We start from the raw sequence: 22,880 nt of genomic DNA on the forward strand, positions 1-22,880 counted from the left end.
TATTGCATTTAAAATTTTGAACGATATTGCCAGATTGTTTTCTAAAAGGTGTAATACTAGTTTATATTTTCATGAATATATTAACCACCTGGAGAAATGTGATACCTACTTTTTCAATTATTGATTTATATCAACATTTTAAAAGATTTTTTTTAATTGAAATTTTTTAGAGAGGAAGGAAGAGGCAGTGAGAGAAATATTGATGTGAGAGTGAAACATTGATCATGCAGCTGCCTCCTGCACAAATCCGACCAGGGATCAAGCCCAAACCTGGGCATGCGCCCTGACTGGGAACCGAACTGACCACTCCTCAGTGCATGGAATGGTGCCCCACCAACTGAGTCACACCGCTAGGGCATGATTTACATAAATTTTTTAGTTAGAGATTTCCTAACAGAATATATTAGAATATTATTTATATATGGCTTATTCCCTAATATAAATTAAATACTAGTAAGACTTTAAAACATTCGAATTTTAATTATTTATAATTGATGTTTCTAAGAACTTAAATAATTCTTAGTATTTAAGAGAAAGAAAAATGTGGTCATTTATAAGGTGCTTAGTGTCTGACACTGATATAGATTGAGATGATAAGATAATAATTTTGAAAAAACAAATTTAGCATTTTGAATGCAGAAATTGAGGGCAAAATTAAATTCAATTTTATGAGTAGGAGGTGACAACTTTATGAAGTTTACAAGGTTAGTTTGTAAGAACATGTTTCTAAATTTACTTAAAGTGATTCATGGAAACATGTTTATTGTTTCTAAAAAGTTGGGTTGTACTAATCTAACAGAAATTCTTTGGGATTTGATTTCTTTGAATTTAGCAAAATTGCTTGTTTAAGGGTGGGTCAAACACACACTAACACTTTTTATCTTTTCTAAGTAAATGGTTTAACTCAGTATATTGTTCAGTACTTATATTATTCACCCACTTTTTCTAGCCCCAAAATAATTTTAAAGGTTAACATTTAAATCAGGTCCCACCAGATTGTCTGCCTAGTTTTGAGGGATAGTGTACATAGTACTCTTCATAAATATAAACTCTGAACTCTAAGTTTAATAACCACTGCCTTTGGTTACACTTTCCCCATTTTTTAAGGAAACATTTCCCCTTAATTCTAGTATTTCTTCTGGGCTTTATAAATATTATTTGGACAGTTTAGCCTGGGCTGTTATTAATTTGTCCTGAATGAATCTTGAATTAACAAAAGAGATTTCTGTACAGAATTGGGTTGATATAGGGTTGGAAGGGGAGAAAGAAGGAAATAATAGTGATAAGGAAACACAATGTGGATGCTGGGACTGTTTCACAAGATAAGGCTTCTCTTTCCGTATACACTTGAATTGGAGTCACTTGCTTGGTTCTACGCCTAACCACTGTGATGGCAATGTTCTCTTTGAGCCAGGCGGAAACAGAAGAAAGCACAGTGAGTCCTTAGCCAATATATGGTCATGATTTGCTTGGAAACAAAGAGGAAGTGCTTTGACCACAGCCCTCGCCTCCAAATTGTTAGATAACTTCACATGATTTTCTCTGAGATTTATTTTTTTACAATGTTATGTTTATTTCTTAATTAAGCCTATATATAACTGAAAGTACTTTCACAAATCTCTATGCTTTGTTACATGCCACATAATTAGAAGTGCAGCTTAAATGCAAAAATAGTATGTTTTGAAATAATCATTGACCTTTACCTTAGGGCAAACTTTGGCTTAAAAAATTCATAGTTTTGCAAAGACACTTAATAGATATTCCATTATAAATTTCTAGAGGTTAAAGTCAGGAATCTGAATATTTCACACAGGATTATGAGATTGAATTTAATAAAATAAGTGAATTAATTTGAGTTTTTTTGTGTGTTAAGTCCTTATTTAATAGCTAATCTTTTGTGAATGTTTTTTTATATCATTTTGTTCTCTCGTAGTTTTTACAATGCGAATTATTTTATGATATTCTTTTCAAACATATCCATCTTGAAAATGGATCTTTCAGTATTTAAAATTAAAAGACTAGGACTAGACTGGAAAAGGGATTCAGAAAAATTATTTTTTTCTTAATAAGTGGGTAAAATTATTTTTTCTCCAATACAATGTTTTCTTAGATCATCATCCAGTTCAGGTATCTCTTACTTAATAGAACATGTTTATATCAAAGTTAAGAACTGGAAAAATACTATGCATAAAATGACACATCCTGAAATTACCTTTTGTTCTGTTTGGGTCTCTGTACCGGTTAATGGGAAAGTGGTATACGCTTACCAACTGGTGTGGCCCTCCAATGATTACTAGTTTTTGATCCTAAAAACATCCTGCCAGCCCCCAAATAGTCTGGCTATCATTTTGTTAAAAATTATTTAGATTACAGAAAGACTAATAATAAGGCACAGCCTGTCGTTTACTGAGTGATCCTAAATGTTTAGCAGTTTTTAGACAACTAGAGTTTATTTCACTGGACATTGGTGTGGATCACCGTTTCCAAAGAAGTACCAAGTGTTCCACATCCTTGGCTTTCTGTCCGCGTATTTGACATTCCGACAAAAGTCTTAACTAAGTGAAGCTCCCTGGAAAGGGACACTAATAGCAAGTCGTGGGAGAGGGAAGTAAATCAAACATCTGTTAGAGTTGGAAGTAAATGAAATTTGCAATTTATCAGCTTTAAGGAGTGAATGTGACATGTAATCCTAGTGCCTGAGATCAGTGGTCCAGATTTTACTGTTGGTTTTGCATTTTACTAGGTAGGGCTGGATTGTGGATCTTGGCTTTGCCAATCTTTATATCTTCTCCTCCCTCTAATATTGCATTGGTCAGAAGCTTTATAAATTATTATTACTATTTTTACTGTTGTTATTACTATTTTTACTGTTGACAGTAAAAACTATTTTTATGGTTTCTTTGAAAGTGTTTTTAAGGATATACTCATGTTTTTGGCATCTAAGACCTTTTTTAAAAAATGACACTCATTTTTAATTTTATAATGAAAATATACTTTTTGCTTATTGGAAATGTTCTTTTCAAAGAGTGGAGAAATGCCTTCTCTTTAATTTTTTTTTCTTATTGATTTGTATAAGCTCTTTAAAGAAGAGGGACAGAAAGGAAAAGGAAATTAGCCCTTTGTGTGCCTTATGTGTTGCAGATATTCTTCCAATCTGTTATTAACTTCTCTACTTTGTTTATAGAACCTTAATTTCTAAGTTTTATGTAGTCAGATTTATCTTTAATGACTTCTGTTAGTGTTGACCTATTCAACAAGACACTACCTACTGCAATAGAATTTTAAGCAAGACCTATTTAAATTTACTTGAGACAATTATTTACTAAAAGCAGAGAATAGTAATGCCATATGTATATACAGTATTGTCATTCAAAATAATGTCTTTTTCTTGACGTAGATCAAGCTTCTGAAATTCAGGTGACAATGATGCTCACTGAAAGTTGTAAGCTGCGAGGCCTTCATCACAGGTGAGAGGAAAAGCCACCAGCACTTGTTAAGCATGGTGGCACTGTACTTCACATCTTCATTTTAAGAACATTGTGATGTGTTCTGAATTGAATAGTGTCTTTTTGGATAGTTTGGGTTTTTTCTGAGTATAAAAGGGAAAGGCATGCTCATAGCATAAAATTTAAAAATGTAATCAAGTCTATACAAGAGCATATAAGCCCACATCTGGATAATCATAGCTAAGCATTGGAGAGTTTATACATATTTATGTGCATATTTCCCTTTAAAAATAGAATAATGATAATACATGTGCTAAAAAACTTTATGAAATTTTTGAACCTAGAGAATGCTGAAGTCAAGAATAATAAACACGAAAAGTTTTTATTCATTGTTAGTTATTAACATCTTGCCATTTTTATTTGCATGTGTACATTTAAGTGTATGTGTAACATCTGTCTAGATAGATGGTATTAGCTCTAGAATTACCACAGTTATCCAAGTAGGAGAGGAGGATAAATGCACGCATCCCCCCGCGAGGGGGTCAGCGCCCGTCGGCATGTATTAGCTCTAGGTAGATAGATGGTAGATATTTGTGAGTGTGGAAGTATTTTAAAGTAAATTGGACATCTTAACACTTTTGATTCATTTAAAGTATCTTTCTATATAGTCATACACTGTTATTATCCTTAGCAAGGTTAACATGCTTCTTGGTATAACAAAACAATATCTAACTTTTCATGTCAGTCACTATAAATTCATGACCACATTTAAAAAGGCTACTTAGTAGTTCATTAAATCAGTGTACTACCACATTTCATTTAACCAATCTCTTGTTAGGTCATAGTATGATTTTCGTTGTTGTTGTTGTTAATCCTCACCCAAGGATATTTTTCCATTGATTTTTTTAGGGAGAGTAGAAGAGAGAGGGAAAGACAGAGAGAAACATTGATGTGAGAGAAACACATCGATTGGTTGCCTCCTGCAAGAGCCTCGACCAGGGCCTGGGCCAGGGAGGAGCCTGCAACTAAGGTATGTGCCCTTGACTGGAACCGAACCCAGGACCCTTCGGTCCGCAGGCCAGCGCTCTATCTACTGAGCCAAACTGGCTAGGTCAGTCATAGTATGATTTTTAAAAAGATACTTGTAGTTCTATATGAAGAGCTTTTAAAATATATGTTTTATTGATTTTTAGAGAGAGGGAAAGAGAAAGAAAAACATTGGTATAAGAGTAGAACATGATCAGCTGCCTCTGGAATGCCCCCTGCTGGGATCAAACCTGAAATCTGGGCATATGCCCTGACTGGGAATCAAACCAGCAACGTTTTGGTGCACGGGATGACCCAACCAACCGAGCCACACCGGCCAGGGCTAAAGAGCTTTTTTAAAAGCTTGATATTAGTCTTCTTCATAGAGCTATGACAAAAAGCTTTTACCTTCTGAGCCAACACAATAGCCGTTGGTGTGAATGAATCAAAATTACACTTTTTTTTTGGTCAGATCAGCAAAAAGTGTTTTTTGGGGGGTGCCGTGGAATTTTAGTACTTTATGTGTGCCGCGAGATGAAAAGGCTGAGCATCGCTGCCTTCCAGCTCTGACTCTGCAAGGACACTCAGCAAGACTGAAGGCTGGAGGCAGTTCTCGCCCAAGTTCCCACACAACCCACCCTTCTTCCACCGTGTTCTTCTCTACGGCGCCTGCTTCTGCTCTCCTCCACCCTTCTTAGATCCCAGACCTTCCTCCTTGTCCTCCTTTACTTTATGAAATGGGTGGAATGAAGAGCAGCCGTTTGTACCTTGAGACATTTTCATGCCGCTTGTTACCTTTCCCAGAGGGGATTTTAATCCTCTGATGATAGAAAAATGATGTGATCTCCTCTAGCAAACTTGCTGTGCCTGGATAAATGCCTTAAACTCTGCTGAGGGAATTTCAGTCATGAGGAAAGGAGCAGAGGAATAATTTTGGGGGAGGTGGTGGTAAAGAGCTTGGGCACCTCTTCACATCCCCCCTGAAATGCTCACTTAATCCTGAGGGCAAACTTGCTGTAGTCGCTTTAGTGTGCATGGCACTTCCAGGAGTTTTCATCTCCCCTGTGCTCCCTTTTGTTCCCCTGGGAGGAAACGTCCCGGGGAAAGCGTGAGGGTTTTGGAATCAGATGAAGATTTGCTTTTTATTCTTTGTGTACTTGCTTTTTGACCTTGACATTACCTAACCTCTCTCTTCACTTCTGCCTGTGAAGTGGGACTCATCGTCACTGCCACTCTCAGGCTGCAGAAGCCTTATGGAGAGGTTACCTCATACAGGTTTACTTACCTGAGCCCACATTTCCCCAGCTCCTCGAGCCAGTGCTTCCCCTCTGGGAACTCCTGCACACACAAGGGGAGCCCACAGCTTTCACATGCACACCGATGGTCAGGCCACAATGTGATGGTGGGTTTAAAAGAGAAACACGTATGCTCAATTGAGACAGTTTAGGAAGTGCAGAAAAGCAAGTTAGAACTGATCCAGAGTCCCACAACTCAACACAACAACTCCTTAATCGTGGCATCTTTCTGTGCAGTTTTATCCCTCTCTCACCCCCCATGACTGTAATTATCCTGCAAACAGGTGACTTTTGTGTCTTGCTTTCCTACGAGATCAGCTTTTACTCATGTTCTCGTAACAGCTCTTCTTTCCTTACTTGTTGGACATTCAAGTGGTTTGCAACTTTTTGCAATTAATAGTAATTGTCCTTGCTCTCGTAGCTTTTTTCCTTATTGAACATGTTTGGAAGCAGATTATGCTCAGTTAAGGAACAGGAATGTTTTTAAAGCTATATTATTTCTGTGTTTATCAACTATTAAATGCTTTCTGTGATATAAAATATGAGGCATTAGGTGTAAAAATAAGAGTCCGTGTTAGTTTTTGCCTTCTAGGAGTTTTCAGCTTAGTGGGGAAGATAAGGTAATTATATAAAAAGTCACATAACTGTGGGAAAAATTAACGGTTATTTCCAGATACCAATTAGGCAGTAGGGTGAAATGTATTTATTGTGCCATAGAAATGAAAAAAGGAAAAAGATTGTTTACCACATGCTTAATTTTGCATGTTACAGCAACGTCTTATGGTTGGTGGGATTCCTATGTTAGAGGTATGGAAACTAAGGCCAAAAGAGATGGTCGCACAGACAGTTAATGGTAAATTATAGTTCTGGAAATTGGATTCTAAATCCCATGCGACCAGCTAAGACCGTCTTGGCTTTTGCGACAGTTTCAGCCTCTGAAAGGCCTTCTTGACTGTCACATTCTTGTCCACCGTCTGCATCCGGCCTTTTTAAAGTGTGATGATGGACAGAATCGGATCTTATCATAATATTCTCATAGTCAAACATTTGTCTCTAATTATCCTTTAGAGTAAAGATGGAGTGTGGCCAGATGTGTCTCCAGAGAATTCCGTCCATAGGAAGCAGCTTTGAGTTTATAACTTTCCCCATCGAGAGAGTGCATCTATGGGAAATGTTAAAGTCTACTTTAAAGGAGCATTTATATTTTATGTTTTTAATGGTAATCATGTTTCTAAGTACATATGTTAGAGATAATTCTTATTTTATTTTAGGTTTTCTTTATTGTATTGCTGTTTATTCCAAGTAAGCTCCTGAAGTTTTAAGTTTCACTTGTGTTTCGCCTGATTTCTGATTATTTTATAGAAATCTTCTTCCTATTACCCATGTGTGTATAGAAGAAGGAGAAAAGCCCATGGTGATATTGCCTTACATGAACTGGGGGAATCTAAAATTGTTTTTACGGCAGTGCAAATTAGTAGAGGCCAATAATCCTCAGGTGAGAAAATTCGCCAAGTACCAGTTATTTACCAGTAGTTTCTGATATTGTCTTTGAAAGCAGATGTTTATATTCTTAACTATACTCTGTGTGAAGGCCTGCAAAAAGAAAAAGTGAATCAGAAGGTATAACCTATTGGTCTAGAGCAGTGGTTCTCAACCTTCCTAATGTCGTGACCCTTTAATACAGTTCCTCATGTTGTGGTGACCCCCAACCATAAAATTATTTTCGTTGCTACTTCATAATGTAATTTTGCTACTGTTATGAATCGTAATGTAAATATCTGATATGCAGGATATATTTTCATTGTTACAAATTGAACATAATTAAAGCATAGTGATTAATCACAAAAACAATATGCAATTATATATGTGTTTTCCGATGGTCTTAGGCGACCCCTGTGAAAGGGTCGTTCGACCCCCAAAGGGGTCACGACCCACGGGTTGAGAACTGCTGGTCTAGAGGAAGATTGCTTTATGATTCCTGCCTAAAGGTGTATACTTTGCTGATGCTGAAGTTTTTCCTTGTCTACCCATTGTGTGTTTATTTAGAATCACCTCCAAATCTCTGTAACACCCTCCCAGTCATTTCACGGCTGTACGATGTTAGTCATCTAAGCATTTCTTTCTCTGCACTGCTTGTGCCATAGCTGTGAAGCATTAGTCACATTGCAAATGCATCGTGATGGTAGTGGTGCCAAAACCTAGTAGGTGTTTGCTGCCACCGTATCTTGTAGCCCCATTAAGTTTGTTTCAAGATGTTATAATAATGTCCTTACTACGGTTGCCAGGAGAACATGGATTCAGAGGCTGCATTGAGTATTTGGCTTAATATGTTTGACATGCTTTGTAAACGGACAGGATTAAAGCTGGTTCCTAACCAGTGGTTGGAGGCTGAAGCCCCAGCATCACTTGGGGAGGAAAGTCATTCCTCTGCCCACAGAAGTGGCATCCTGGCTCCAGGGAGCACCCCAGCGAGGAGAGAGCTGTAGGCTTGTAGTCGTTTGAAAATGGCCCTAGGGGATAATCTCCTACTAAAAACTATTTGAGGAGAAAAGAACTGGTTATTGAGTAATAAGCATCTGAAATATTACCTTGTGTGTTCAGCATTGAGCAGACACTTACGAGCAGCTAGCTGCTCTGTGTGCTGGATGCTGGGGAGCTATATACCTAACAGATGAGAGAAGGAAATGGTAAATTATTTTACAGAGTGAGGACCATAGTAGATAGAAGGACAAGGAATATATTCTTAGTCAAAAAGTAGCTTTAAACAAAACAAACAGCGTGTAAGTATTAAAAGTATTTTGGGATAGAGTGGGATTATGGAATAAAATAAGCAGCTGCCATCATATTTTTTGTGCTAACTGCAAACATTGTCATTTTATGTTCCCACAGGCAATTTCTCAGCAAGACCTGGTGCACATGGCTATTCAGATTGCCTGTGGAATGAGCTATCTGGCCAGAAGGGAAGTCATCCACAAAGACCTGGCTGCTAGGAACTGTGTGTAGGTGCCACGGGCTCATCACTGTCAGCCGATGTTTAGTGTTCCTTGGATTTGGGGTTCTTTCCAGAAATCGCAGTGGGAATTACGTTGTATTTAAGAGTAACTGTGACCTATATTTTTTAAATACTCTGATTGCATTTGATATTTGTATCTTTACTTTTCAGCATTGATGACACACTTCAAGTTAAGATCACAGACAATGCCCTCTCCAGAGACTTGTTCCCCATGGACTACCACTGTCTGGGGGACAACGAAAACAGGCCAGTTCGGTGGATGGCTCTGGAAAGTCTGGTTAATAATGAGTTCTCCAGCGCTAGTGATGTGGTAAGTGCTGGGGCCCAGATTTCAACAAAATGGAAACAAGGCTTTCTGTTTTAAAATAATAATAATAATTACCATTATTATTATTAATGAAATCTAGTAACTTTTCCCTGAAATTTCTCATTGAGAAAGCAAGTGTAGTTAGCTCAGCCACCCAGTTTACAGAGAGAAGCTGTGACCCAAACTATGGTCCATCGTTGTATGGCATCTCACAATAACCACATGAGGAGCACTGTTAACACTATGGGATAGCTAACTAACTACTATTATCTCAGTATTAAAGGTGACAACATTGAGGCTTAGTGAGGTGACAATATTATTTTTATTTTCTCATTGAAGTCTCAGAATGACTAAGTGGTTCCAAGATCACAAAAATTTACTGTTTTCTTTTTTAAAATGACCTAAGTATTATGACCTGTGTAATTTATAATTTCTCAGATGTCACTCTTTCCCTCTGTCAGCTTCTGGGTGGTCTGCCCACTCGAGCAGATCATGTAGTGGGATTCTTTATACTTAGTGATATTCAGTTTCAGAAGTCACATATACTTATGGGTATTTTGCAGGCATTTTTAAATTCTGTCACTTTTTATTCTGTTTTGAAAGATGAATTTATTTTCCTATCTCTTACTGGACTTTATTGTAGTGAATATTCAGAGGTTAGCTTAAACTGCAGATAAGGTAGGTATAAGTACAGGGAGCTATGGAAATATATTTTTAGTCACAAAGTAGCTTTTTGAAACATTCAGAGTGTAGGTATAAAGAAGTATTTTGGGATAGAATGGGATTGTGGAATAAAATAAACAGTTGTGCCTGGCTTGTGTGCCTCAGTGGTTGAATAGTTGACCCATGAACCAGGAGGTCATGGTTCGATTCCCGGTCAGGGTATATGCCTGGGTTGGAGGCTTGATCCCCTAGGGTGTGCAGGATATAGCTGATCAATGATTCTATCTCATCATTGTTATTTCTCTCTCTATCTCTAAAATCAATAAAAACATACTTTAGAAAAGAAGCAATTGCCATCATAATTTTTGTGTTAACTGCAAACACTGAATGATCACTGATATCTGTTAGTGTTACATGTAAAATCTTAATAGAGTAATTTGTTTCAAAGTTACAACTGTAAAAAATGGGCTTACTATATTACTATATATTGTGTCTCATTTTATTTGTAGTATCGCGTTATCCTTTTACTTCTACTGCTAAGTGTGTGTGCTGTAAGGATTACTCTTTTAACACACTCTTTCCCTCAGTGGATTAGCGTCCTGTGGCCACTGTAACGAATTACAACAACCTTGGTGGTTTTCAATGACAGAGATTTATTCTCTCAGAGTTGAGTTCTGGAAGCCAAATGTGTGAAATCCAGAGGCAGGCAGGGCTGTGCTTCCCCCAGAGGGTCTCAGAGGCAAACCCTCCTTACCTCTCCCACCTCCAGGGGGCAGTTGCCCTTTCCTGGTTTGGGGCTGCCTCCCCCTGCTGCATGTTCAGATCACTTTCTCCTCCCTATGCCTCTGTCTCTCAAAGCTCTCTCTGCCTCTCATAATGATGGATAGGATTGTATTTAGGACCCAGCTACATAAGCTAGGATAAGCTTCTATTCTCAAGGTCTTTAACTTAATCACTTTTTTTTTTTTTGCCAAATAAGGTAATATTTACAAGTCTCAGGGGTTTGAATATGGACATATCTTTGGGGCCATCTTTCAACGTACTACATTCAGTAATTGAAATTAATTAAGACTTCTGTATTGAAAACTTGATATTTTCATTTAAAATCCTTGACATTAGAATGATTTGATAAGGGGAGAAACCCTCTCTTGTTAATTAAAATCTAATTACCTTTTTTTCTTTTTCAGAAGCAAGGTTAGCGATTTGATAATAGGGTGCCTTTTTTATATACCAAGTGTCTTGATTAAATGTGTTCACTTGATGTGGGTGAACAATTTACTTAGGTTGTCTTTTGCCTTTTTTTCTGTTAATTAAAGTCTTCTATTGTGCATATCTTCAAAAGACTTTGTTTTAACTTAAAATCAACCACTCTCAGGGAAAAAACAACAACATATCTGACACTTGTCATACAGGCAGAGTAAATATGAGTGATGATGAGGAAGGGAGGTTTTCCTTTAGGAGCAGCTGCACAAGTTCACAGTGGATAAAAACTTGTTGCCATAGCTGTTCCCAGCCAGAGGCTTGGGTGGGGAAATACATCTAGTCTCTTAGATCTGAACCCTAAGGGCTCAGCTTGTATAGCAGTGGGGAACTAGGCCTCTGTTTCCTCAGAGCTTTCAATAATAGAATAAAACTTCTCTAACATTGTCAAGAAGTTACAATTTCAAGTAAAACAGTACAAATATGCACAGCATCTAAAGAAAACCTGGAAGCTTTCTTTAGGGAGAAGGGTTGCTTTTTTGTTTTTGATTTTTCTCAAATAATATAAAAAGAGAAAACAGAATTGGAGTTTTAGGCCAGCACACAGCTACTGTATTAAATGACAGTAAGGACCAATTGTTCTATTTGATAGGGTGCTTTTTTTAGGGTATAAAAATCTTTAGTCAGGAGGCCCTAACTGGTTTGGCTCAGTGGATAGAGCGTTGGCCTGTGGACTCAAGGGTCCCAGGTTCGATTCCGGTCAAGGGCATGTACCTTGGTTGCAGGCACATCCCCAATAGGGGGTATGCAGGAGGCAGCTGATCGATGTTTTTCTCTCATCAATGTTTCTAACTCTCTATCCCTCTCTGTAAAAAATCAATAAAATATATTTTTAAAAAAAATCTTTAGTCAGGAGTTCTGAATCGTAGCTGGAATTCTTCACCAGTTTCTACATTAAGCAAAGCTTTGTTTTAGGGTGTGGGGAAAACAGGTTTAACTTTGGTTTTAAAATACAGTGTTCTTGTTTTTTTAAATATATTTTTATTGATTTCAGAGAGGAAGGGAGAGGGAGCGAGAGATAGCAACATCAATGATGAGAGAGAATCATTAATGGGCTGCCTCCTGCACGCCTCCTACTGGGGATCAAGCCCAAACCCAGGCATGTGCCCTGACTGGGTATCAAACCCTCCCAAATTCTAGTATCTTTTGCCTTAGATAATTGAGGTTTAAAGGAAGAGGAATACCCTTTTGTTTCCTAAGACTATGATGTTGCTGTTAGTGTAAAAATCCTGCTTTTCAATTTTATAGGATTGAATATTTTTTGAATTCTTAAATCAGCTACATCAATGATAATAATAATAAAAATTACTTGATAAAAAGGAAAGATAATTCACCACCCAAATGCAATATGTACTACTCTTAATGAAGAGGTTAAACATAAAGTTTTGTGGCCTGTCTGGTTTAGCTCAGTGGTTGAGTGTCAGCCCACGAACCAGAAGGCCACGGTTTGATTCCCAGTCAGGGCACATGCCTGGGTTGCAGGCTCGATCCCCTGTAGAGGGCATGCAGGAGGCAGCTGATCAGTGATTCCCTCTCATCATCGATGTTTCTATCTCTCTGTTCCTCTCCCTTCCTCTTAAAAACATTAAAAACACACACCATGATTTAAAAAAGAAAAATGTGAAACAAATGAAACAGAAACACTCTCATAGATACAGAGAACAAACTGATGGTTCCAAGAGGGGGAGGTAAATGGGAGGATTAACAGAAAAGGGGAAGGTAATTAAGTACAAAATTCCAGTTATAAATGTTTGCGAGTGTAATGTACAGCATAGGGAATAGTTGCAATAACAGCAAAGTTATTAATATTGTAATAACTTTGTAAGGGACAGATGGTTACTAGACTTATTGTGGATCACTTCATAAGGTATACAAATACTGTATACTAGAGGCCCGGTGCATGAAATTTGTGCATGGGAGCATCCCTCAGCCCAGTCTGCACCCTCTCCAATCCAGGACCCCTTGGGGGATGTCCGAATGCCGGCAGTTGGGCATCTCTCTCGCAATCTGGGACTGCTACCTCCTAACCCAGGGGTGGGCAAACTTTTTGACTCGAGGGCCACAATGGGTTCTTAAACTGGACTGGAGGGCCGGAACAAAAGCATGGATGGAGTGTTTGTGTGAACTAATATAAATTCAAAGTAAACATCATTACATAAAAGGGTACGGTCTTTTTTTTTGTTTGTTTGTTTTATTCATTTCAAACGGGCTGGATCTGGCCCGTGGGCCGTCGTTTGCCCACGGCTGTCCTAACCACTCACCTGCCTGCCAGCCTGATCCCCCTAACTGCTCTCCCCTGCTGGCCTCATCACCTCTAACTGCCTCTGCCTTGGCCCAGCCACCATAGCTTTGTCCGGAAGGACGTCCAGAAGATGTCCGGTCTAGTTAGCATATTACCCTTTTATTAGTATAGATAAATACTGCATCATTGTATTGTATACACCTGAAACTAATATAATACCGTATGTTAACTATAATTCAAAATATATTTAAAAGTAATAGTATAAGTCAGGAAAACGTATAGGTATAATCATTACCCTTTTTTTCTTTATGGATGGAGTTGGGAGTTTAAAAGCTATACTTAATTTTCTGTTTTGGGGCTGAAAAACATCATGCAGATTCACATGCAAAACAAATAATATAACCTCACTCCCACCAGAGTCCCTATACATGTAAAATACATATTTTAGGTATAAATGTAACAACTAATTATATTACTGCCTTGGAGGGGACATTTTCTTTGTCCTTTTAACATTTTTGTTTTTTGGTTTTTTTTTAGTTAAAAACTCTACATGATTTTTTTAGGAATATACTAATGTTTTCCATTGTACAAATAATACATTGTATCTCTGGGTTGTGTTTTCCCAATTTTTAATGGAAAGATTCTATATTTCAATATGTCAAGATTCTTATAAAGCTAATATCAGCTTTTAACTGTTGAAGTTAGGAAATGCGCACAACTAGATTTGACTAGTTATAAATCTCCTTCAAACATTATTTTAAGATATGATGTCATCATGGGCATTCTTAAGAATTTCTGGATATTGTTTTTATTCTGTTTTATCAGATGTGAATTCCATCATAGATTTTTTTTTGGTGACTTTCTTTTCCTTTATTTGAAAATAATTTTTTGATTTATATCTTCTTTGAATTCTTTAGCTAATTGTAGCTAACAATTCTGCTGTTAGAAGACTATCTTTTATTAAGAGACTAAATGCAATCAAGAATGCACAATTAAGAGTTTTGTTCTTGTTGGTTTTCTTGTCTTTATGGTATTACATTGTGTTTAAAAAGCATTTTCTTGGGATAAACAAGTCAAGGAAATGGTTTTAATGTAATCACATCAGTGTGGTTTATGGGCACAAGGAGATGCTTTAAGACAGGGGTCCTCAAACTACGGCCCGTGGGCCACATGCAAATACAAATATTGTATTTGTTCCCGTTTTGTTTTTTTACTTCAAAATAAGATATGTGCAGTGTGCATAGGAATTTGTTCATAGTTTTTTTTAAAACTATAGTCTGACCCTCCAACGATCTGAGGGACAGTGAACTGGCCACCTGTTTAAAAAGTTTGAGAACCCCTGCTTTAAGATATTGGAACAGTTTTTAGGGTGCAGGGCCTCTGTACTGTTTATTTTGTAAACATGAAGCATTGCCTGGAGGAGGGAGATCTGTGAAGTTATCTGGGTAGGACATTTAAAGGAGAGGGCTTCTTATTACCTGTAAACACTGCCCCTTGGAAAGTCATTGCCACGCCCTGAGCAGACCTGAGCAGGAGAAACTCACATTCATAACTTACCCCTGAGGATTTTGACCTAAAACTACTCTACTATCAAAGATAAAACTGTACTTTTCAGAGAATCCTCCCCCCGCCATCACCATTATCTCCGCTATACCCTTTTCCACCTCCCCACCCCACGCAGTCACCACACTGTTATCCGTGTCCATGAGCTCTTTCTCTTTTTTTCCTCAATCCCTCTAGAAAACTTTTTGTTTTATGTTTTATCTTCATTATTAATTTTAGAATAATGCTGAGATTCCTAATATGTATTTGCTGCCATTATGGTTGCAGATTTTATATTATCAATCATCTTAGACTTACTGTTTAAATATGAAATTCAGGTTAAGAGGAATTGATATAAAGACATTATGGAAAAGCTAAAGAGATGCTAGTATTTTTCAGACACTAGGAAATAAAGATTTGAAGTTTAAAATTAAGATACTGTTTAGTTTTATTTAAAAGTATTTATTATCCCTAATATTTCCTGGGAATGAGGAATAAATGGGTTTACTTCAAGAACAGTTAATATATTTTCAGAGGTGACCAGTTGCTATTTTTTGATTGAGTAATTGCCTTGATGTATTTCCTGTGTTTGGCTCTCCCTAAGAATAGATATTTTCCTTAAGAGATCTTGTTAGCATTCCTGCCCTGCCCTTTGTATGTAACATTCCCTTCAGATAGACCCAGTGTTCTGGTGGAGCAGTGTCTTGGCATCTGGGACAGTGGAGGAACATGCCATGAATAGCAGAAATGTATGACCGCCTGGTAGGCATCCAGTGTTGGCTCTTCTGTCTTCCCTAATCACAGAGCCTAGGACAGATTTTCAGCAGAAGGAGTATCTTTTCAGTCACGTGTAATATTATGCCTAAAGATAGCTGATTTTTAAAGTTGTGTTAGCAGCACGTATGAATTTGATATGTGATGCAATCAATGCATCTTATATAGTCATTGTACATCTGGATATGTTTGTTTAGTTGGAATAAAAAAATATTAGCCACAGTGATAAAGTCTGGAGGAGTATTAAGAGTTTTAGTTAATAGTTAACATTGAAGAATTATTAAAAGGACCCGATCCCTTCAAGGGTTACTTGTATAAATTTATTGGATCTTAAAGTTTAAGTAGTAAAACTTTTTTAGAGTAACATAATCCTGTAGTGGTATATTTCAGTTACAGTTATTAAAAAGGCCTAGAAAATGTGTCTGAAAAATTAAAATTCACAGAATAATAAAATCTTAAAAAACTGGATATTTAGAAGGGATATATACTAATAAAGCCTATATCTTGTGCACAGTGGAGTGTCAGTTTTGAAAACTTGTGAAAATTGCTTAATGTTAATAAGTCTAGTAAATGTAATCTTCCACTGCTAGGAATATTTCTCCATGAATATTTCTTCAAAGTGAAGGCTTAAAGGTCCAAACTCCTTCCCCTGTTTTTTTTTTTTTTTTTTAATTAAATCTTTATTGTTCAGATTATTACATTTGTTCCTCTTTTTTTTCCCCCCCCATAACTCCCCTCCTCCCAGTTCCCGCCCCACCCTCCGCCCTCACTCCCCACCCACTGTCCTCATCCATAGGTGCACGATTTTTGTCCAGTCTCTTCCCACATCTCCCACACCCCTTTCCCCCCCAAGAATAGTCAGTCCATTCCCTTTCTATGTCCCTGATTCTATTATAATCAACAGTTCATTCTGTTCATCAGATTATTAATTCACTTGATTCTTAGATTCACTTGTTGATAGATGCATATTTGTTGTTCATAATGTGTATCTTTACCTTTTTCTTCCTCTTCCTCTTCTTAAAGGATACCTTTCAGCATTTCATATAATCCTGGTTTGGTGGTGATGAACTCCTTTAGCTTTTCCTTATCTGTGAAGCTCTTTATCTGACCTTCAATTCTGAATGATAGCTTTGCTGGATAAAGTAATCTTGGTTGTAGGTTCTTGGTATTCATCACTTTGAATATTTCTTGCCACTCCCTTCTGGCCTGCAAAGTTTCTGTTGAGAAATCAGCTGACAGTCGTATGGGTATTCCCTTGTAGGTAACTCGGTTTCTTTCTCTTGCTGCTTTTAAGATTCTCTCTTTATCTTTTGCTCTTGGCATTTTAATTATGATGTGTCTTGGTGTGGTCCTCTTTGGATTCCTTTTGTTTGGGGTTCTCCGTGCTTCTTGGACCTGTAAGTCCATTTCTTTCACCAGGTGGGGGAAGTTTTCTGTCATTATTTCTTCAAATAGGTTTTCAATATCTTGGTCTCTCTCATCTTCTGGCACCCCTATAATTCTGATGTTGGTACCCTTGAAGCTGTCCCAGAGGCTCCTTACACTATCCTCGCATTTTTGGATTCTTTTTTCATTTTGCTTTTCCGGTTGGATGTTTTTTGCTTCCTCGCATTTCAAATCATTGACTTGATTCTTGCGCTCCTCTGGTCTGCTGTCGGGCGTCTGTATAATATTCGTTATTTCAGTCCGTGTATGCTTAATTTCTCGTTGGTTCCCCAATATAAGATCGAGGGTCTTATTAGTTTTCGTGTAGATCTCATTAAGTTTATCGACAGCTTCTAAACAGTTCTTGAGGGACCTTAAAAGTGTGGTTCTGAACTCTATTTCTTCCATTGACAATTTTGTCCTGTTTCTTTGTCTCCGCATTTTGTTATGCTTCCTTGGTGTACCCCCTAGTGGTCTTTGTTCGCAGTCTTATAGTTAAATCTTGATTGTTGTAGCTAATTCCAGGGAGGGTTTGACCTCCAGGCCAAGTGGCTATGAGAATCAGCTGTGTCAGCAGTGAGAGAACTTTTGTCCTCTAGGGAGGTGCTAATCTAGCCTTTGCCTGAGGCTATCCGGCAAATGCCTCCGTGCAGGGCTTGGGCGGGGCGGGTCGCACAGGATCAACAGGGTGGGCCGGAGAGAGCAGTTATGGCGGCTCTCAGTCCTGTCCCCAGGGGCTCTGCCTCTCTGAGTCCCAGCACCCGCTGCAAAGCTCGGAGAGAAAGCTGCACTCGCTCTGACCGAAGCCAGACAGTCCCGCTTCTCCCGTTTGAGTCTGGGTCCCTAAAGACTCGCCCGGATCTGGAGCTCAGAGTCTGCGAGTCCCTCCCGATTGAAAACAACAACCGCGCCCTCCGCCGCCAGCCCGCTCCGCGCACTCCGCACCTCAGAATTTGACTTCAGCACTGCGCCTCCTCTGAGTGTCCGTGTGCGTTTCTCTTTCCTCCTAGTTGTAGGACTTCCACTCAGCCAGCGTTTCTGTGGTTCTGGGTGATGTCCGTTCCGTGTTTTAGTTTCACTTTTGAAGTAGTTGTTCAAAGCAGCAAACTCCGGCGTTAACCTATGCCGCCATCTTGGTTCTCCTCTCTCCTTCCCCTGTTTTTTAGAGCTTCTATTCCTTAATCTCATTGTCCTTATCTTTTTCAGCTTCATAAAACCCCTGTACATTTCCTTATATTCTGCATGTCAGCAAGTCTGGAATTCCTGCTGGTTCCAAACATACCAAGGCCTTTTATGATCCTTTTTTAATCCTCACCTGAGAATGTTTTTCATTGATTTTAGAGAAACATCAGTTAGTTGCCTCTCGTACTCTCCCCAACCAGGGATCAAACCTGCAACCTTTTGGTGCGTGGGACCACGCTCCAACCAACTGAACCACCTTGCCAAGGCCCTTTATGACCTTTGATTTTGTCTTTTTTCGATTCCCCAGAGATTTTTGTACCAACCTAATATCATCTATCACATGCTACCTCATATATTTATGGACAAGTCATTCTCCCCAGAATGGGCAATGGGAACGCTGCCTTAGTTATTTTCCCTTAGCAGATGTTCCATAGTAACAGAATTGAAGTTGACATCCATATATATGCCTTTGGGGTCATTTATTTTAAGAACAGTCTCAGCCAGCAGTACTGATCTTATCTTTGGAGAGCTGTGTACTTGACTGTGTAAAAGAATGCTGAATGGCCTTACATTGGCCTCTTCTCTCTATTTCCATGTTGAATCCTCACATTTCTCCTTGTCCCACTCCCATAGACTTCCCATCAGATATCCCATTTGTTCTCTTGACCACAGTTATTATCTGAGTAAATGATTTATTAATTTACCTACCCTTTTAACTATTAGATCTATTGCATAAATGTCTACTGTGCTTTTTTACTCGGGGCCCATGTTTCTGGAAACTTGAGTGCAATCTTTGATTTGTACTTTTATTTAGTTATGCTGTTGCAATAAATCCTAAGCCACTGTGAAGATGCAACATAATTGAAGACAGTGGGTAGAATATCTGGTTTGGGGAAACATGATTAATTTGATATGGGGCATGTTGAGTTTAAGAATGCGGGTCTGGAATTCTGTAAAGGCATAGAAGCAAGATATTAGAAACTGGACATTAACTTCCTAAAAGTGGTGATTGAATGAACTAGAGCATTTGACCCCAGAGGTAGTGAATATCTAGAGAGAAGAAAGCCAAGGGAATAGGGAATGTTTACTTTTAATTAGAAAAGAAAGAAAATGGAGAGATAGGAAGAGAATCCAGAGAATGCTGTGTCATAAAAGCTGGGGAAGAAAATATTTTCAAGGAGAATCTAGTCTGTAAACATATTTGCATTGGTCAGAAAGAATGAGGAAATCATTGGGGGATAGGGGGAGTGAAGAAAGAGGCTTTTGAACAAGCAACTTTAGTAAATCATTAAAGATAGATGTTTTATTTGACACTGTGGAAGGTGAAAACATGGCGGCAATAAATATATTACACTTTGAAGTTCAGCTGTGAAGAGAAATGAAAAGATCATAGCTTGATGGGATGGCAGGATCAAGAGAGGCTCTATTTTGTTATTTTTTGCGTTTTGTTTTTATTATGTTGGGCTGTTTGGTTTGTTTTTAGGCCAGGGGAGCAAGCGGGAGAAAGAGGTTGGAAATGTGGTTATTGGAGGGGAGGTCTAAGAGATGATGGGTGAGTGCGCCCAGGAGTCCAGGTGAAGATACAGTCTTGGCACAGGAGGAGGTCCACCTCCCTTCTGAGATGGAAGTAAAGCAAGAGATAGGAGAGAGAAGATACAGAAAACTCCTGAAGAAGAATCTCTTACTGAGCTGGCAGACAGCTTCAGTTTGCTGAATATATGTGTAATTGTGGTCCCCAAGGACATGAGTGGAGGGTCGGGTGGGTAGAAAGAATACTGAAGAAGTAACCACTGAAATTTTTCCAAATTTTGGGAAAAATATAAACCCATAGATCTAAGGACTCAGCAAACCCCAAACACAGGAAACCTGAAGAAACTAAACCACAGCACATAGTCAAATTGCTCAAAACTAGTGATAAAGAGAAAATATTAAAAGCAGCCAGAAAAACAAAAATACATGTTAATATGTTTAACAAAGGGACCAAGGAAAGGGTGGCAGCATATACCTCATTGGAAGCAATGCAAGGGAGAAAACAGTGAAGCAACATTTTTAAAGCACTGTAAGAAAAGCTATGAACATAGAGTTCTATAACCAGGAAAGTATCTTTCAAAAATGAAGGAGAAATAAAGACTTTTTCTGAACAAAATAGCTAAAAAAATTCATCACCAGCAAACCCACACTACAAGAAATGTTGAAGGAAATCCTTTAGGAACCAATGATACCATGTGGAAATACGGATCTATACAAAGGAACAAAGGGCACCAGAAATGGTAACTGCATGGGTAATACATAAGTTTTTTTCTTATTATTTATATCTCTTTAAAAGATTATTGAAAACATTTCCAAGCCCTCTCAGGAAGTGACCAAATAGAAAGTCAGTAAGTTGAATGACAGTGTCAACCAACTAGATCTAATTAACAATTATAGAACACGCCATTCCAACAGCAGCAGGATGCATATTCTTTTCAAGAGCACATGGAATATTTACTAAGCTAGACCATATTCTGGGCCATAAAACAAGTCAGTAAATTCAGTAAAAAAGATTTAATTCATAAAATGTAGGGTTTTGTGAATACAATGTAATTGATTTAAAAATAAGAACTAGGAATCTAGAAAATCCCCAAATATTTAGAAACTAAATAATATACTTCTAGATAGTTCATGTGTCAAAGAAAAAAGCAAAAGGGAAATTATAAATTATTTAGAATTGAATTAAACACATTTCAGAATTTGGGGATATATACTAATAAACATCAATATTAGAAAAGGAGAAAAGTCTCAAATTAGTGATCTTAGTTTTCACCTTAAGAAACTAGAAAAAGAACAAATTAAAAACCAAGTAAGTAGATAAAGGAAAATAATAAAGATTTAATAGAAGACAGTGAAATGCAAAACAGAAAAACAAGAGAGAAAATCATTAACAATAAATCTCTTTCCAGACTAAGAAAAAAAAAGAGGTTACAAATTAACAATATAATGAATAAGAGATAATATCATTATAGGTTCTCATAGGTATTCATTAGTAAAATATTATGAGCAACTGTTTCCCAATAAATTTAGACACAGACAGATTCTTTGGAAGATAAGAACTTTCAAAGCTCACTCAGAGTAGATAATTAGAATAGCCCTATATACACATTAAATAAATTGAGTCTTTAATTAAAAGCCTGTCCTAAAAGAAAACTCTAGGTCCATAGTGAATTCTAGGGCACTGTTGAGTACCTCCAAACACTCCAGGAAAAAATAATACATATTCTATATAATTTTCAGAAAATTGAGGAAATACTTTCTAATTCATCCTGTAAGGTTAGCATTACCTGAAACAATACCAGACAAAGATGAGAAAACTATAGGTCATTATTTCTCATGATCCTAAATTTTAACCTAACGTTTAGTAAATAGAATTCAAAAATATATTTTAAAAATAATATGACCACATAGGCTTTATCCCAAGAATACAAGTTTGTTTTACCATTTCAAAATGGTAAATTTTCTGTATTAACATGCTAAAAAAGAAAAACCAGATGATCATCTCAATAGATGCAGAAAAGTATTAGAAGAAAATTCAAAGTTCATTCCTAATAAAATTTGCTAGCAGTCTAGGAATAGAAGAGAACTCGCTCAATCTGATGAAGGGCATCTACAAAAACCAAAATCTACAGCTAGCATCATACTTCCTGTTGAAAGACAATGCTCTTTACCTGATAACAGGGACAAGAGGGATACCCACTCTCATCACTTCTCTTCAGTATTGTACTTGAGGTTGTACTTGCCAGCACACTAAGGCAAGAAGAGGAAATAATCGGCAATAAAAGATAGGACTGGGAAGTCTGTACTTTAAACAGGCACCCCAGATAATTCTTCTTGTTAGTCAGGCTTGGAAAGCACTTGGCCCAGATTAAATTAATTGCACTTTGGTGATTGGAACCCATTTCCACTTTCCACGAGAAAGGGATGTTAGGTATCTAGAGTTAACAGAAAGGCCTAGCCATAGAACACTTAATTATGCTCTTATTGTGGTCAGATAGAATAATCAAGAATTTGACAACATTTTTTTCTCATCCATGTAGTATACTGAGGTCAGCCTTGCATTTTAAGTTCCTGAAGTAACAGCATGGAAATCTCTTAGTAGCCCCACCGTTAGTTAACATGACATAATAGAGTAAAAAATAATTTTATCTATACAGTTTTTGACAAGTCACATCAGAATACATTGTTAGTTGAAAAGAATGCTTTATATCCTGTATATTAAAAATCTATAAGATAAGTTGTGAGAAGAGGAATAAAATGAATAGAATTTGTTATTCTCTAAACATTCTTTAAGTGGGCATAGTGTTACCGAACTCAAGGGGTTCAGGGCTGTTGGTAGTTTTATTTTCTTTCAGCAAGTGACAAAGATGGGACTCGCAGCCATAGCTCTGCCTCTCTGCAAGGAGGCTTAGGCCTTGCTTATATACACTATGTGGTCAAATACATGTTGATTTCTTCATTGTGATTGGCTTTCCTTATCTGGTTGAGTTCCTGTCAGCTCATTCAGTTTACAGCTGCATCTGCAAAATACTCAACCACATTTTAACATTTAGTAAGAATAGCACTGAGTAAGAATGGCCCAGACTTTGAGACCCTTCTAACAGTAGCCGCAGCCTTTTATAAAACTCTGGAAAAAACAACTTGACCTTCTTATCACTCCCTTTCCAATGACGTC

The 22,880-nt window shown here is 37.6% G+C and overlaps 1 protein-coding gene across 2 annotated transcripts in view; it reads left to right on the forward strand.

Moving 5' to 3' along the window:
* Positions 1 to 22,880, forward strand: part of RYK (receptor like tyrosine kinase) — an 86,788-nt gene that overhangs the window by 57,091 nt on the left and 6,817 nt on the right. For both annotated transcript variants that reach the window (XM_059663899.1, XM_059663900.1), the window contains exons 10-13: positions 3,398 to 3,467; positions 7,130 to 7,262; positions 8,657 to 8,766; positions 8,931 to 9,090. In XM_059663899.1, coding sequence (XP_059519882.1) covers positions 3,398 to 3,467; positions 7,130 to 7,262; positions 8,657 to 8,766; positions 8,931 to 9,090 — 473 coding nt within the window. The remainder of the gene's footprint in view (positions 1 to 3,397; positions 3,468 to 7,129; positions 7,263 to 8,656; positions 8,767 to 8,930; positions 9,091 to 22,880) is intronic.

The sequence above is a fragment of the Myotis daubentonii genome, chromosome 14 (genome assembly GCF_963259705.1).
Source record: "Myotis daubentonii chromosome 14, mMyoDau2.1, whole genome shotgun sequence".
Taxonomy (NCBI): Eukaryota; Metazoa; Chordata; class Mammalia; order Chiroptera; family Vespertilionidae; genus Myotis; species Myotis daubentonii.